The sequence below is a fragment of the Nilaparvata lugens genome, chromosome 9 (genome assembly GCF_014356525.2).
Source record: "Nilaparvata lugens isolate BPH chromosome 9, ASM1435652v1, whole genome shotgun sequence".
In the NCBI taxonomy this organism is placed as follows: domain Eukaryota; kingdom Metazoa; phylum Arthropoda; class Insecta; order Hemiptera; family Delphacidae; genus Nilaparvata; species Nilaparvata lugens.
In genome coordinates, this window is record NC_052512.1 from 2,271,396 (window position 1) to 2,290,053 (window position 18,658).

Genomic DNA, 18,658 nt, shown 5'->3' on the forward strand with positions numbered 1-18,658 from the left:
AAAAAGTCGGTTGCACAAGATCTAACTCAAATTGAGTTCAGAAGAACCCTGGTGCAGGTTTACTTGGGCAGATATGGGATACCATCTCAACAAGGACGGGCAATAACTAGTGGTCCACGAGCTGAATTGGAGCTACGTTATGATGAAACACGTCATTATGTGGCCAATGTGAAGAATGGATTGCGAAGAAGGTGCGGTCTCGAAGAATGCAAATCAGTACCTCGTACAGAGTGCATCAAATGTGATGTTGGGTTGTGTATTGGATGCTTCGTAAAATATCACACTAAACAGTAATTTTTGACATTTTTCATCCATTTTTTATTTATTATTCTATATTTTTTTATCACAGTAAACAATAATTTTTTTTTCATTTTTGTAGAGTACCATACTAGACAATAACATTTTTCAATTATTTGTATGTTGTTCAATAAACTTTTCGTAGACAAAAATGTGAGTTATTGACTGAAAAGTCCCCTCTCAAACAATATTTGTTGTTCTTATGATGACTACTGAATGAATAATAATTGTAAAAATGAATAAAAGTTAGTAATGACTCATGATATTTAACTTGAAATCTTCTGAAAAAAATCTTTATTGAAGAGAATATTAAGCTTAAAGAGTGTTTCAGGTTTACATTATTCAAAAGAAATTATAGATGCTATTTGTAGAGGAGAAAGTCAATTGACTTATGGAACGCCCAGTGTGACATATATGTTACACCATGTTCTGAGAAAACTGTGCGGTGCTTGGAGATATTCAAGTGATAAGGCATCACAAGAAGTCCAAAAGGATTGATTCATAAGGGAAAAACAAAAAAAATTGTCAATAAAAACTTTGGGCGTTATAGGGTTAAATTTATTCTTTATTCATCCATTGATTCAATAAGTACATCATGAAAATGATAGATCAATGTATTCTTTTGGAACACAGCGCCCTTATTTAGCCACGGAAATTCAAGTTCTTTGTTAAAAATATATTTAACATAGTTAATATATTTAACTTTGAAAAAAAAAAATATTTTTCTGCAATTCAGGAGAATTGCTTTTTTCAATTTAAAGCAAATTTAAACTACTTCAAGCTTTTGATCATTCTATTCATATATTTTTTGAAAGGATATTTAAGCTATTCAATGTTGTTATCATCACAAACTGGTTACTATTTGATTTTTTTTTTGTTTTTAAATAGAACGTCTAGCATTCAAAATTCTTCAATAAATGAATTTATTCACTTGCTGTGACTGATATCTTTTGGCAGGTCCGCCATCTTCACAGTTAACTTATAGACAATATAATCATTTGTAATATTTGATGAGATCACCTTGATTGATTCTTTATTGATTCATACAATAAGTACATCATCAAAATGATAGGGAAAGAAAAATAAGGTAACCTTTTGCTATTCCTCTCCCAAATTTAGATAAGGTTACACATAGTCCGAAATAGGTTAAGTCTTGTAGTTGTTCACTTCACAAAATTTTCAGTCCTTAAATATTTTTACAAAGTTGATTTTTTTTAATTTAGATACTTCAAAACCAGACATAGTTCCATAGTTCATAGTTCCAGACCATATTTTTTAAATCACAAAAGATTTATTCAACAAAGTAAAGTCGTCATTGAATACCTCAGCAACTTCACTTGGAGATCCTATTCACTTCACTTCACTTGGAATCACAATTGAATAGCTTACTTAGTATTTACCTTGGTGGCAATCTCCTTTTTGATCAAATTCAATACAGCCTTGGATTTGTTGTTGTCAGCTGACAATATCAGTCAACTGGATATTCGGTCCTGAAAGATTCAATGAGATGCCTGATGTCTGATATTTTTGAACAAATCACGAAACCGGTAAGAGGGTAAGCCTTTATAAATAGCTCCAAGTCTCTCTTTCTAGTACATACTTTACTTTCGCTGGCTCTACAGTCCGGTGTGGATTATGGCCTCGCTCACGATTTGCCTCCATGCTTCTCTGTCTTCTGCTTTTCTCCTCCACGACCGCACACCCATGATGTGCAAGTCTTCCTCCAAATCCCTTAACCACCTCTTCCTTGGTCTTCCACGCTTTCTAATCCCCATCATTGGTGCGTTCATCAAGTTGTTTGGTAATCTGTCTATTCCCATTCTGGTCACGTGACCAAGCCACCTTATTCTTTGCGCTTTGATGAAACGCACAATATCCTCTCCATTGTTCACCTCTGCGTTACTCCTTGCTCGCCAACCTTCCGCCGTTCTCACTGATCCCAACATCCCAACACTCTTCTTATTATCTTCCTTTCGAAGATGCGCAGCGCATTTATTTCTTTAACATTTCCATGCCTCTGCGCCGTAGGTCACTACTGGTCTAATAAGGGTTTTGTAAATTTCAATTTCGTTCCTCGAGAAAGGATCTTGGACTTCATTAGTCATAAGTTAGCGAAATACGCTCTATTTCCAGCCAAGATTCTGCAATGAATATCCTCTTGTATCCTATCTCTTTCTATTACATAGATATTTTAATTGAGGATTTTGTTGTCCAACGAACTTGACCTGTAAAAAGGTTCCAAGAATACGTATTCAAAATTTGAAGGTGATTTATCTAATTCTTTCTAAAGCTATTGTAGAACATACAAACAAACCCACAGACGAACGACTTTGGCCATGAGTCAAACGAGTAACGAGTTAACGAGTAAGAACTCGCTAATACTCGTTCAATAACAGAGGAATGATTGCAGGTAGCGGCCATTGTTCCGGGCCAACTGAAGGCAGTGGCTCCGGACGACAACTACACGGTGACAGGCAAGCCGGACGAAGCGGCGATCGAGGTGGCATGTGCGACCGATCCCAAGCTGGCCGTCACCATCACGCTCACCTCGCCCGTCGTCAGGGAGCAGCTCATTGCAGACGCCGCCGGTATGTCCGCCCCCCCCCCCAAAACATACCAATTCCTCATTGCTCCATTATAATACTTGTATGAATTTATGTATGACACTTGCAAATTTTAGGATTGTATTGACGATTTGGATCAAATTGTCAATGGGGATTTGATGCATAATAAGACGGGAAAAGATAATCATAATAGGTATTTGAATTTCTGTATGAGATTTGCAAATTATAGGATTGACAATTTGGAAATGTAGCTTCAATTGGCAATGGGGATTTGATACATAATAAGATGGAGAAATATTATAATAGTTTCTCCAATCATAATACAATTATCAATGTCTGTTTGAAACTTGCCAATTATAGAATTGACAAGTTGGAAATTTAGCTGTACTTGTCAATGGGGATTTGTCAAACCAATATCACTTGAGGGGAATGGATTGGAAATGTCGTAAAATATGTACTTCTAGCAGAAATCACTGTTATAAAATTTCCAATCGTTGAAATTTTAGAATGAAAGTCCGTAGATAGAAAACTATTTTAGACAAGAGCTCAAAAAGTCGGAACTAGATGAGTATGTATACACCGTGTCCCACGGTTAATTTTATATTACGTACCCATTTATGCACCAAGCTTTTTAAATTCTACACAGTTCACAAAATTGGTTATAAAAATATTCTGGGGGAAATTTCAGCTTCCTAACCTCCGTAGAAACAAGATAGCGGCATAATAACTAATGAAAGTAGTTTTTTATATAGGAAGCGAATTGGTAAAATCTTCAATATGCCGCCATTTTGTTTCTACGAAGATTTTTGTAAACTGTGTGAAATTTAAAAAGTTCGGTTCATGAATGGGCATGTAATATAAAATTAAACGTGTAAATCTCTTCGTGGGACACGGTGTACATTTTTATAATATGACACAGGAAATTTATTAATGGCAATGATGACATACCTAGCTCGCTTCGATGATGATGATGAAAACATTGTTCCCTATTCTAATTGCTCTGAGCCATAAATCGCACTGTAAGACCTCTCTTATGTAGGGGATATTTTGTTTCTATTTTTCGTGTTTGAGAATGCTTCATTCAATACAATTTGATAAGATGGATGAAATCTCCCTAAGTGAATAACTGAAAAAATATTATTAATAGCTGCAGTCACCTCTGAGATGGTATGAGGATTTGTCATGAAGTCTCTGATGTGTATCGAAACGATTGATAAGAATATCTCGCAAACTGGTATTTCTTTTTCTAGGAACTCCATTCTGAATATGGAAGAACGTTTAGCAAGCTTATAAGCTGAAACTCATCCAAACAATCGAAAATTTATGTATTTCATTGATCAAAAAAACCTGATTCTCAAACCGGTTTATTATCTTTCTTTCAATCCTGAATCTAGCTTTGAGCTCGTTTTATGTTAATCATATTTCTATTCGTATTTGCTGTTTGAAACAAATCCCAAGTCTCAGAGGTACGCAGTCACATAAAATATCATACTTTTTGCAGGTTTCAGCCAGTGTTATAATTTCGTTCATCATATATACACTAGACGAATCCAAGGGCAATTCCTGTAATGCGTGTGCGCAGAAATTGCATTTAGAGTTTGAAAATCATATACATTTTGATGAATTTAAATTACAAAAATTAGAATAATTAAATTCAATTATATACACATTTATTTGTCACAAATTAATGAAAAAGATACTTCACTTGGGCTGATTTGCCTCAATTAATTATTAAATAAATGAATGCCTTATTTTTCTCGAATATATTTATTTATTAGGGTAGGACAAAAACAGTACAATGATCGGAAAAGAAAAAAACAGGCTATTGCCCAAAACTTGAAAATATAAATTAGAATAAAACAAACCATTTTAAATTTGGATAGATTGATAATAATACATATTGATAAATATTATTAGTCAACATCCAAACAAGAATAGAATATAGATAAATGACATTAATTTATTACGTAAAGTTTTGCCCTTCCACGATTGTTGAGGTCATCTTAATTATACACAAAATAAACTACAAATTCTGGGTCAGCAGGAAATAGGATAGTTATCAATTGAAATTGTCACATTTTATTCATACTCATGTTTGTTTACGAAATTTCCTTCTAAGTTTGTACAAAGTGCTTTTTCCAATAAGATTTTTTCGATATCTGATTAGTATAAAAATAAAAACGAATAAACAACATATTACATGATGAGTATTTTTAAAGGTTATGGGAGGATAGACAGATTGAAAACTTCTTGAAAGGGAGGAAGATAGTCTATTATTTTTCAAATTCTTGAATATTTAAAGGACCAGTCCCATAACTAGTTTTAGAAATAAATAAGCTATTAATAATTTAATGCTAGATTCGAAACTGAGTTAGATGATTTTTTTTAGAAAAATACTGTATTTCCTCTTTTTTTGTAAACTGATGATATTTAATGTTTCATAAAATAGCCAAATCTGTCTCATGCAACCTATTCAAGGTCATCATAGTATAATCTAGTTTTCAAGTGTTCTAATATTATTGGTTTGTTGCAGAAGGGGAAGTAGAGTTGCTGTTTACTTTCAATTCATTTCAATTCAATTCAACTGAGTGTTTGTTTGCCTACCGTGTAACTATTGTGATGATGACCCAGATTCGTCTAGTGTGTGGAATATTATGGTTCCACTCAATTCCTTATCAGAAAACTACTACATTTCACTATTACTGTTCTCGTGAATCTATGACAAATTATATTCCGAAACCTTGATTGCTCCCTTTCAGGATTTTAGTTGTTCTACTTTTGTAATGTCAGTTTTCCGCTTCTCTTTCTATTTATTTAGGGGGGAATACTTCCCCCTCTCTTGTACGCTTGTACATGTCATTTTTTGCAATAAATTTATCTGATCAATTCAATTGAGAACGTCGCAATCGGTAAAAAGTTTTATTGCAGTTTTCTTCTACAATACTCATCTGTAATTGATCAAAGATTACAAAAAAAAAATATATTATGTGATAAACGTTAGTATCAGATGAGAAGACTCCGTTGATTTAGAATTTCTGATTTGGAATTGAGTTGAACCTGGGTAGTTACATTTCTGACTGTCATTTGAAAATGTTCAGAATGTGCCACCTGTGTTTCATTTCATTTTTTGACTCTGATTAAATTCAGCATCAGTCTCGAAATGAGCGTTGTACATAAACATGATCATCAAAGAATGAAATAATCACTAGTGATAAAATTTTATTAATGATTACTGTAAATATGAGCATACTTTCAGTGGTAATGGTAGATACATCGATCTCTGTTCAAGATCTGCTGGTTGATTTGCGATCGATTTCTGGCCAATTGTCCGCATTTATCTGTTATTTTGTAGCAGTAAATTAGTTCTTATAGAATATTTCACAGGTATAGAATGTTTGAAATGGAGAAACAATTAAGAAGGATTTTTGACCATAAAACTAAATTGAATGAGGCAAATCCAATGAGTGATGGAGAACTCCTACTCTCTGTGCACTAATCATGTCTGTTCTACATTATAAATATGATTCACCTTCAATATGAGTGGATTAAATGTATTTGGAATATAATTTTGGTGATTTATTCTAATTTTTGCAAAGCCTTGGGAAAAAGCATTTTATACTGTCTATTTTTTTTTTTTTTTTTTTGTTTCATATATTAACAGATGTGACCGTGGAAAACGAGTATCTAGTAGCAAGTATCTAGTAGAGTGTTCTCATTATCAAAAGTTATTAATATCGTCTCATTATTTCGAAAATGAACTCAATTTTGAACTTAGATTCTTTAAATTATATTCATCATGATCAGTTTCTATAATTTCTCTTTCATTTTCTGTTATTTTTATTATCATGAAAAAACAATGTAATGTGTGAAGACATGAATTATTTTTTTAATCCAAAATATTTTATTTCCTTGAATGCATTTTGATGAACATTAATTAAGTCTAAACGTACGCAGTGTGTGGTTTAAACAGTTTCTAAACGATTGGTCAGAAGAGTGCTTGGACGTTGAAAAAATGTGCTTTCAAATAATATTTTATGTTGAAATTTTTTCATGGTATAGAACATGCATAGAAGTATTTGCCTCATTCAATAATATAAAGCTCATTCTTATTTAGCTATTAAGTGTATTTGTATATTTTGTTTGGGTGTCAGTTCATTTTCAATCTAGGTAATCAGTGTATGACGAAATGTTCATGAATCAAGCAAAACATAAATGTTCTTTTGTTTTCAGTGGTGATTAATAATGTGATTCATTCATTCCATCGATTAAACAATAGTTCAATCAACATCATGTTGAGTTGAACAACATCATCTTGCTCTATCAGCTACTGTAACCTTTTTTCAATCCAAATCCAATCAACATTACGTTGAGCCCCCACAGAATTGCAATCATGACCTAGTGTTGAGTTTATTTTTATTCATCATGTTTTTTTTTTTAAATATTATATGAAATATAAAAGCAAGCTTTGATATGCAATGTTCATTAAACGATTTTGAATCTTATCCCTTGGGCTAGACGCACACCAGTTAGTCAAGATAAGACATGATCAGACACTTTTAGTCACAATACTTCACATAGTTGCTTATGAAGACATGTCTAATTGCAATGACTAATCAGTGTGAGTTGCGTCATAAGCAACAATGTGAAGTATTGTGACTAAACGTGTCTGATCATGTCTTGTCTTGACTAACTGGTGTGCGCCTAGCCTAAGGGATAAGATTCGAAATCGTTTAATGAACATTGCATATCAAAGCTTGCTTTTATATTTCATATAATATTTTTTAAAAACATGGTGAATTACAATAAAAATAAACTATACATGCGCTATTAATTATTACTAATTTGGGATTCACGTTATAGATTCAACACATGATTAACACTGACTTGCTATCATTCAACATGTTCTAGTAAAATATCAAAATAACTCAAATTTTATCAACAATATTAAGCTAAATTGTGTAATATTGATCATAGCTTATTGCATAGCGTCTATTGAATAATTTTAGGTCAATTTCCAATTGTAATTAATTCATAATAATTAACCCCATTATCCACGCACAAGTCTAAGACTCATGCGGCAATCATATCAATTCATTAAGTTGAGTGAGTAATTGATAAAATGTTGCTTCTCTCAACGTTACACCTTGTCCCCTGAGGTAGTAACTATCGATCGATAGCCAAGAGCATAATTATGTTTTGCTTGTGTTGATGATGGATTGTAATACTTGATGGCATGTTCTGCGTATCTAAGGCTTTGGTGACCAAATAGCTTTACTGGCGATCACTCAAAATTCTATCGATAGAAAAATTTCTGACCAAGTTGGCATTTTTCATCAAGTCTATTCTCGACACTTTTTGATTCATGCTATTAAGAGATGAGTATTTGGATATTTTTATCCCTGATATCAACTTTGTAGAGCCCTTCTCCAATATAACTAATTTTTACTCAAACTGTCTATCAGTTGCTGGTACTGTAGAATATTTTGTAACAGGATGGCCACAAGAATGATACCGTTGCATTCTTCTTTCTCCAAATCACAACTATCTTGGGATTGCGATCTGTCCCCCTTTGATAAGAAATTATTACGTCAGCCAAGCTAGTATTGTCGCCAAAGTCTTACAATTTTATTGCTGGTGAATATTATAATAGAGAGCATCACTTGACCGACAAACTGCAACGATTGAAGCTTGAAAAATCAACAATACAACAGTGAGATTCAATTTACTCTGTCAACATTACTTATAAATAACACCAACGTTTTCTTCCATTCAATCAATGTTGACCGACTGAAGTGAATCTTACTATAGTTTACTAATAGAAATCATTGAATCGACATATGTGTGATAACTGGCTTTTTGTTTGTAAAATTAATCTACTGTTAAATGAGATGAGTTTATCTGATGTAGTAATTGAGTAGGCTATTATCAAGACACCGGTCATGTATAACCAAGGTAGGATTCAATTTGAGGCTGTGCAAAGGCTAAAAAATGAACTCTACTGGTGATATTTTTCAAAGTTTTTCGATTTGTATATCATCAAGCTATCAAAATGAAAAAGTTCTCAGGAGAACATTTCTCCGATCATTACTTAGTGAGATATGAGCGCCTAAAGTTTAAATTTTTTGGACAGATCATTTCAAATTAAGTAAGAGATAAATCCATGAGATTCAGAGGATAGACTCTTCATGGTATTGTTGATCTAGTAAAATAAAAAAATTCTCAAAATATCAATTCTTGAAAGTTATTTAATTTACTAAAAATGACCAAAAATAACTGTTATTTTTGGTAAATTGAATAATATGTTTCTCAAAAATTGATATTTTCAGAAAATTTCTGTTTTACTAGATCAATAATACCATGAAGAATCTATCCTCTAAATATCATGTATTTATCTCTTACCGAATTTGAAATATTCTGTCCCATAAATTTAAATTTTAGGCGCTCATGTCTCAAGTAATGATCGGAAAACAAATGTTTTCCTGAGAAAACGTTTTCATTTTGATAGCTTGATAGTAGACAAATCAAAAAACTTTGAAGAATATCACCAGTAGTAAGTTTTTTTAGCCTTAGCACAGCCTTAAGCTCTTAGCATTCCCTATGTAAAGTGAATATCACTTAAGACTTGCACAACGCGTCACCTAACAATCTCAAATCAAATCAATTTATTTTCCATTTTTACGATATATACAGAGCATGGAATTACCATATTCACTGAAACAATTATTACCATATAACTAAAAAATCGCAATCATACCCTGAAGAACATTATCAAAAATCAAATATACTTGGAAAATAATCCCAAACTTCATCGGGATCTCATTTCAGCAAGTTTCATTTGCTTCCAAAATGTTCAAGGATACAATATCATATATTTAATTTTAAATAACCCCTGTCCTAGCCTTCAATCTTCTCCCTAATCCACATTCACTAATAATTGTTGGCTTGTGTACAACAGTGTAGCTGACTGAGTATCAGCAACAATAACTTGATGCCGTAAGACTTGACGGAACTGAACGGCTCAACTCTCCTCTTGTATCAGTATCTCAAGAAATAGTCGAAATTGGCTGATGAAATAGGTTGATGAACTGAGATCTAGACGAACTGAGATCCTCCCTCATTGCTCCTCATTCGACCAACGCTAATAGTTTGAAGTCAATCTTACAGAATTTGTATCATCTCTAAGCCATGAATGAGTCAACCTTTGTATGGGTTTCAGAGTAAATGATAATAACAGGAAAGTGTGCGTTGTCGGTCAAATGAAGCTCGGTTGTGTTTAAGCAGTTTTAATGATATGAATGTTTATGGTCAAACACCCTTTATTGATATTGTTCTCCTACTGCTCTCCCCCCTCCTCAGCTGTCACCAGCATGACGTCAGGTGAAAGTGACGGTGCAGGGGGGGCAGGGACCCCTCAATCGCGGGACCCCCCCGATCTTCTCGACAAGGCCAAGTGTCTAGAGGGTCTGGCTGCCCTCAGGCATGCCAAGTGGTTCCAGGTTGGCTACTAATGCATAAATATAGTTTAGACCTAACCTAAACAAACACAAGTGCGCTAGATAAAATGTTGCTCCACGAACAAATGATGGCCAGTACAAGAAAAGACTCGCCGGGGGGACGCCTTAGTTGAAACGACTAAGGTGTTTAACCTTTCAGTTGTGGGTTCGAATCCCGGCATGGATCATCTTATCAATCATCGAAGCTAAAAGCTGATGATTGTGGTCGGGCATCATTCACAGTAAAAAAATGTATTACTCCCGATATCTCTTTCTACTTGAATAAGGTTTACTCGCGTTGATTCATTCCTTTGTAACAGCAATAATGATCAATAATGGAATAATAATATTTATAACGCAATTTACTTTGTAGAACATTGACGATTTGAACTTTGATTATGTGACCTTGTTGAATAAAATCTTTTTTCCCCTCATGAAAAGAAACGAGAAACACATTTCACATGTCGTACACCGGTGCAGTTATGCTACCATAGATGTTCAATATTCACATATTCTCGAATTGAGCATCAGTGATATGCGTAACTGCAGCTCTGTTCCATTGATTTTTTGTCTTACCGTACAGTTATTTTGCAAAATTCAATGCATTTTTTTCTAGTATACTTGTGTTCAATAAATTTTAGATTTTTATTCGATATTGTTTTATCTTACATTTTGGGGATTAAGGAAATTGTGAATTTTCACTTTGAATCATACCATATCTCCCTCTCGTATTCCATCTAATTTTAAAATTTATAATAATTGATTTTGTTTGGGTGTAAAATACAGCTTATATTAATAGAATTGAATACTACGAAAATAACTCCATGCAAAAAACACTTCGAATAGTAAAAATAAGAGGTAAACGCCGCGCTCATCTTCGGTAAATGGCGTGTCTTTTTGATCTCAATAAAAAGGGTTCAGTTTTATGAACGTAATATATTGAAGATGTATTGCTTATACTTGTGCTTCGATTAATCTTGTACTATGTAACTATATAACTATTCACTATTAATGCATAAAATAAAATTGCTATTATTTGCTATTTTTAAAGAACACTTATCTTGTCAACTTGTCATCATTTTCCAATTGTTCGGATTATTTTCAAATTCATGAGCAACATTTTCTCAAGCGACCTTGTCTTTTTATTATTTAATATCACATATTGTATACAGCATAACTTTGCAGCCTTGTCAAACACATGTTTGTAGTATAGTATGTTTGTTATCTAGTGTTATTGATGGCCTTTTATTGATGTTTTTGAGCTTTAAATCCTTCAATCATATATTATATCCCATATAATCAATCTTTATAATCATAATCCTATTCCTTACCCTCAATATTCATCTAATTCACCTGGGATTATTATTATTCTTTTTTTTATTACTCAACGTCTAATCTAATGAACCTAATGGTTTTTACCACAGAAATTATTCGAGCTATACTTGACGTATACACCTACTAGCTGGTTAACTTATCTTGATTGATGGATATTATCCAATCGTAGTTACCAGTCCAATTTTATTTTATTCAACTGATGAAACCTCAGGCATGCGGCTTGAAAAGAAAGTTCAATTTTTATTTATTCACAAACTCTTTAATGACAACAGGTAAAAGCCACTAGGCCGACTACTGCCTCTTCAACTATAGTCTGTCCAAACAGGCGTTGGCTCTGAAGGATTAGGCCGACCTACCACTACTCACACACACACACAAGCGCAGTCCTCGTTTAAAGGGACGGTCTGCATACCTGCCTGCTAATGATTCTTCTATGAATCGCCTTGTGCTAAATAAATACGTTTTTCCATCTGTCAACTTTACTCAATTTTTACTCCATATTACTAAACTCAAATTATTCCTTTCAAAATTAGTCCAAACACGGTACAATTGTGACAACTCTAAACATCTTGAAAATAGCAAATTCTTAACATCTCCTTCCTCCCCGCACAATTTTCCCTCTCTCTCTTTAAATCAAAAACATCTTTCAAGGCCAGAAGAAAAAAATAGTCTTCAAGTAGATGAAATGATCATTGGATATAATTTCAGTACTGAGTAAAGAAAATGAAAAAAGTTGGTCTTTAAATACTAACTATAGTGCACAATGGATGATTGAATTATTTATTTATTTCTAAAGGAATATAACGTTTTCATTTTTACCTAGTTATAAGTTATTAATGATATATCTTAAGCATTTTTCATGCTTTTCCAAAAGCGTCTATCTAATATCAGTGATGTTTTGTCTTCCCTGAACTATCAGTAGTTTTTTAAAAAATTCAATTAATTTTTTTGAAAGCAAATAAAATTGAAACATGATTTATTTTTATAACCCCTATGGAGTTGATAAACAATGATATCGAATCTACTTGAATAGAAGCGAATCTATGTATATCATTTTGATTTTTCAAGGTAATTGCTGAATATTTTAAAGCTCCATGATTGCTCAAAAATATTAAGTCATAACGGAGTATGTGATAACGGTATCTACGTTTTTCTCATTTGAAATGAACTCAAGGCTGGAAAGTATCTGTCGGAAATGATCACGTTCGATAAATTGTTATTGCCTTTGAAAACTTGCCAAAATTTAAACAGAATACAGTTTGTGATGTAGAAAGAGTCAACCTGTATGACAAGTTACGAATTATCGCTTCTATACTTTTATGCCTTGTATTAATTATTGTTACAGTTGAGTATATTCCTTTAAATGGGATTCATTAAGAAATGATGCATTCTATTTAATGCAATGACAAATTTTGGCCAGTCCCATCAAAGGATAAAACTAATCATTTATTTTGTGATTGATCAACTCATGTGATACTGTTTGGGTTAGGTGTTTCAGATTTAGGATGATTTCATGCAATTCATGTTTGTTGATGGAATGTTTCAAAGTGGTTTCTTTGTTATTTGAACAGGCTAGAGTTAATGGTCTGCATAGTTGTTTGATGGTAATACGTGTGCTGAGGGATCTTTGCATCAGGAATCCCACTTGGGCACCACTCAACTCCTGGGTAAGCTCATTTATTTACTCTTACTTTTTTAAAATTATTTTATGTGTAATGTCGATGCAAACCTGATCTATCATGCTAGTGCCTGGTTGCAGAGTCGCTACATAAAGTCACCCATAGATGACAGAGCCATTAGTTAACAACTCGCCCATAAAAAGATGTCCGTTGCAGAGTCGTTTGCCAGGCCCCTGTTAGCTATGGCTCTGATAAGGCACACACATAAGTCACACTGCTGATCATACCACTTTTTGCGTGGTATGCTTCTATCCAACTAATGTATTGGCAACGGAGAGAGAATCACTGTGAACAGTTCTTCCAAACCTCCAGTCGGATGACGTCACAACATGGCGCTTGTTTATCACAAAACTGCTGTCTGCTTATTGTGTTGTTTATGCTTGGAGGTTACGAATCAAGATCGTAAACTGCATACTAATTTGTAATTATTTTCAGTTGGATTTTATTTAGTTTTATTTCAGTTTCATTTTTTGATATCTAAATGAATGAATTAAGTAAAATAAAATTAGAGGTAAAAGTAAAATAAGTGACTGGTGTATTTATTATTGTATAATATTAATAAAAAAAATTTTTTTTGACAAGAACTATTCCATTGCCTTCTGGCATTTTTATATATCTTGGAAGCCAAGCAGCCAGTTTACAAGATATTTCTAATGACTCTGCATACGGTGCTTATTATTAAAATTTATAATAATTGATTATTTAAATTAAGTATTGAAAATTGTATTACATCTTCGTCCAAGCTACTCGAATAGTCAATGATATTTTATTCAGTTTATTTACACTTTGTCTACAGTTTCAAATAGTTAACATTATTATAATGTAATCAACTATTATGTATGATTATTTTCGTCTGTCTTTTAGAACATGCAAACAAGTCAACATAACCTTAAAATACACTTGGCGCGAATGTATAGTGGATTTATAAGCACGATTTTGGGCATTTAAATAAAGAGCAAATTTAGTTATTGGTAGCCTCAGATGACGTCATCTGCCTGTAGGGTTTTCGTCTCTGCAACGGAAAAACCTGTTTGTTGGCGCTCTGTTACCTATCGGCAGAGCGATAGCTAACAGAACGTCTTTGAAACGAAATTGGCCTGTTAAATAGTTGAGTCTTGAGTCCGCGCTGTTAACTATGGGCGACGTTATTTATCGACTCTGCAACCGGGCATTAAAACATGTGAAATTTTGTAGATGCTGACTATACTTTTCGATGGTACAGCAGTTTTCATCATAGAGTATGGTGAGGTCCACGTTATAATGGCAGTGGAGAAAGATAGGAGAACAACGTTGCCGATCCTCTGTCTTGGCAATGCTTTCTATAGACCTTATCTGAAACAGGTTTATTGATGTAATAACTGTTCATTCTCGTTTTAAATAATCAATTATATTTTATTAAGCAAGAAATTATATTCAATAATTTCATAATGAATTTTCATAATTAAGATGAACTATTTTGTTAATTAATTATTAATTCTACATTGTTTAAAGACGATCTGGGAACAGAGCAAAGTGAGATAGAAATAGCGCTATTCGCTTTGTTGAATGATAGACAAGGATAGCAATACTATTGCTAATCAAACACTGCCATCATAACGTGGACCTCACTATGGTTTGTGACATCATCTGACAGTGAAAAACAGTTTTGAAAACCCAACTCTTATTCCAATGCAAAGCCTGAAGCTAAAAGCGCTGCTTATTGTTGATATTAAATAAATCAAAAAGTTTCTGAAAATATCAATTTACCAAAAATAACTTTTTGTTGAGTTTATTATTGGTCATTTTTGGATAAATTTCACAAAAATATCATGAAGAATTTATCCTCTAAATCTCATGAATTTATCTCATACTGAATTTGAAATGTTCTGTCCCAAAACTTTAAACTTCAGGCGCTCACATCTCAAAAAGTAATGATCGGAAAAACTGTTCTGATAGCTTGATTGACCGTGCGAAGTGAGGTCTAAGATTCAAGTCGACGGTTTGGCATTTCTCTTAATGTTTATATGTTGCGCATTTACGGCGAAACGCGGTAATAGATTTTCATGAAATTTGACAGGTATGTTCCTTTTTAAATTGCGCGTCGACGTATATACAAGGTTTTTGGAAATTTTGTATTTCAAGGATAATATAAAAGGAAAAAGGAGCCTCCTCCATACGCCAATATTAGAGTAAAAATCAGACTATAGAATTATTCATCATAAATCAGCTGACAAGTCAGATTACACAGATGTGTGGAGAAGCCAGTCTATTGCTGTATTTCCATAAGGTCTATAGTTTTAATCAAGTACTTGTGGATGAGAATACTGCGTGAGGTCTACTGTTCACAGAACTACTAGTAGTATACAAATCGAAAAACTTATTCAATTTTATCCCTTGCACAGCCTTAATTGGCTTGTTGCAAGACAATTTTATTGTTTGAAATAATTTTTTGATAGTACTTGGATGAATATGTATTCGAGTTTTCATGTTTTATATGTGTATTTTTATATTTTCTGTCTACTGTGACTTTGTCAATCGCCAATGTTGGTTTACGACAATGAAATGTATTTATTGATTGTGTTTGCAGGCGATGGAGCTTCTGGCTGAGAAGTGTGTGAGCTCGGCAGGCAGGCCGATCTCAGTGAGCAATGCTTTGCGGCGCATCATGGAGGCCGTGGCCAGTGGCCTGCTTCTGAGTGGCCCTGGTCTGATGGACCCCTGCGAGAAGGAGCCCACCGACGCCATCCAGTCGCTCACCCCACAACAGCGCGAGGACATAACTGCCTCTGCTCAGGTAACCAACACTCCTCTATATTCAAGTTTAAAAATTCCTTGGAACTTGGTTATAACATCATTCAAGGGACCACACATTCAATGACTACCTCTGCTCAGGTAACCATACATTTCAAATATTATTATAGAGTCCGTCACGGAAAACTGATGTTTTTTTTTAACACGCGAGTAGTCGCACGGACTTGCAGAACGTCAGTGCTCGCGCGTGGGCATTTTGCTCACACTAACCCTTATGGCTTCCTAGACTGTAAACAGTTGGTTTTGACAATGCTCTTTCAATATTTATTAATTTCAAATCTTAACGTGTTTTATGTTATTATATACTATTTAATAGTATATAATAACATAATATATGGAAGAGATTCCAAGAATACATACTGCAAATTAATTGTTAGAATTTATAATTTTCATGGGATAAAATAATCTACTCGTGAATGGAATATACCTTTTCTATTTGACTCATTTTTCGACATTTAGATAGAATGAAAGTTTAAATCAGAAGATGGAATATAAAATGGGATAATAATACCTATATATTGAAATTAGTCAACGTTCATTCTGTCATCCTCAAACTGTTCAAGGACTTGAACTGTTCAAGATTGTCTAGAGGACAGTCACAGCGAGGATTACATGAGCTGCCAACCTTGGAAAACGAAAATTTCCAAAGCTACATACAAAAGTTACAATTGTGCGGCAATTCGCCGCGGGCGCGACTACTCGCGTGTTAATGGACAACAATCTTCTATTTTAAAGTTGAAGAATTCTTTGGAACTTGGTTTAACGTCATTCAAGGGACAACACATTTAATGACGCCATATCAGAGTGGCACTAAAAAAGAGGTTTCAAAATCTTGAATGTAAACCGGGGAAAAATTAAGAAATGTAACCCGCCCCAAATGGGAATAGAATATATCTAACTACTTTGAAGGAGTCATGTGAACTCTATTAACTTACTAATTAAATAATTAGGAACTTAATTAATTTCCAATTTATTAAGTGATCCATTTGAAATTTAAAGAAAACAAAATACTCGGTACATTTAATCAAAAGTTTGATTGTAAAGAAAACTATGATCAATGAGATTTTGATAACCAGATACGAAAACTTTACGAATTTTACTATAATTAATTACTAATTACTCTCAAATAGAATTACTCGGAACATGTATTTTGCATTTGTACAGTCCAGGTTGAGTTATGGTATTTCTTGTTGGGCCTCCACATATTTATCACATTTTATGCCAATTATCATTATACCCCCTATTCAGAGAATCATCTATATTGCCTCTGCGTCATTTATATGTATTCAAAGTTCTTTCTATGTTCTTTAGGCTATTCTTGGATGAATCACTTTGACAGTCACTTGTTTCAATATTCTTTCACTATCTTATTAATGATTATGATTTATCCTTGGTGTGTGGGTGTGTGTATGTGTGTTGGTGTGTGGGACGAATTAAAATAATTTAACTTGATTCAAATAAGTATTTTAATTTGAGTTTATATAGAGTTGTAAGCATTAGAGTTGTATTTGAATTTATAAGCATTTTTAGTTGAGTTCTGAATGTATTTCACTCCTGTTTGAAGACAAGAATTTTCTTAAGCAAACAGTATTGTATTCAATGATCTGTAATATCATATGTGTAACGGAATCTGTTATGTAAATGTTGTCATCGAATAAAACTTGATTTGATTTAATTAGGGTTTTGGTCGAGTGAAAGTTTTTTTAAAGAGCTAAAATTCTGGCATTCCACCCATAGCTATCACTTTCACCCTAATCCCAATACACAGGACACTCACGGGTATTATAATGCCAGAAAATAGTATAAGGAGATCCGAACATTCTGTCGAAAGTTTGTCGAGTGTTTGAACATTGAACATAAAATGTTCATCCTTGAGGTGCCTCTCCACTAGGAAATACTGAAATTGAATGCTTCTAAAGAGTGATTCTGACAGAACATGATCTTATGAACTTATATCATTGTATCATTATTCATTAAGATCTCAATGTGAGGTCATGAAGGTAGTGATGATGGTTAAAGCTGAAAATCAGGTGTGTGTTTTTTTAAATACATGAGCATTGTTATCAGGTGTACCTGGAATTCTATACGAGATAGGACGCTCTACCTGGTCTCGGGTTGTAGAGCACAGAATTACGCCTACAGGGATTTTGATTAATGCTTTTAACCTTCCGGCAGTCGCGCTGTTGTAAAAAGTACAACTGTGTCAGTTATTTTGCTGCACAAAACTATCGGATGGGGGTGGTGTCATTGAATGAGTCAACTATGCATTCCAAAACTTTCTCCCCATCACTCCATTGAGTTGCAGTATCAACCGAGCAATGGTTCAGTCTTTAGATGCCATTTAGTCGCGACAGTGTATAAGATAGGGAAAGACTGTATACGGGGAATGTAAACGAACCAATAACACAGAATTGATGGCTTTGCTAGGTGTGCCTTATTGGGCTATGAAATGATAATCATCCAAATGTGCATTGGCGTAAAATAATCCAAGAATATGGGG

The 18,658-nt window shown here is 33.6% G+C and overlaps 1 protein-coding gene across 1 annotated transcript in view; it reads left to right on the forward strand.

Annotated features, from left to right (window-relative positions):
• Positions 1–18,658, forward strand: part of LOC111059859 (zinc finger RNA-binding protein) — a 90,645-nt gene that overhangs the window by 55,135 nt on the left and 16,852 nt on the right. Inside the window, exons 15-18 of the mRNA XM_039435754.1 lie at positions 2,703–2,885; positions 10,218–10,357; positions 13,261–13,356; positions 15,935–16,141. Coding sequence (XP_039291688.1) covers positions 2,703–2,885; positions 10,218–10,357; positions 13,261–13,356; positions 15,935–16,141 — 626 coding nt within the window. The remainder of the gene's footprint in view (positions 1–2,702; positions 2,886–10,217; positions 10,358–13,260; positions 13,357–15,934; positions 16,142–18,658) is intronic.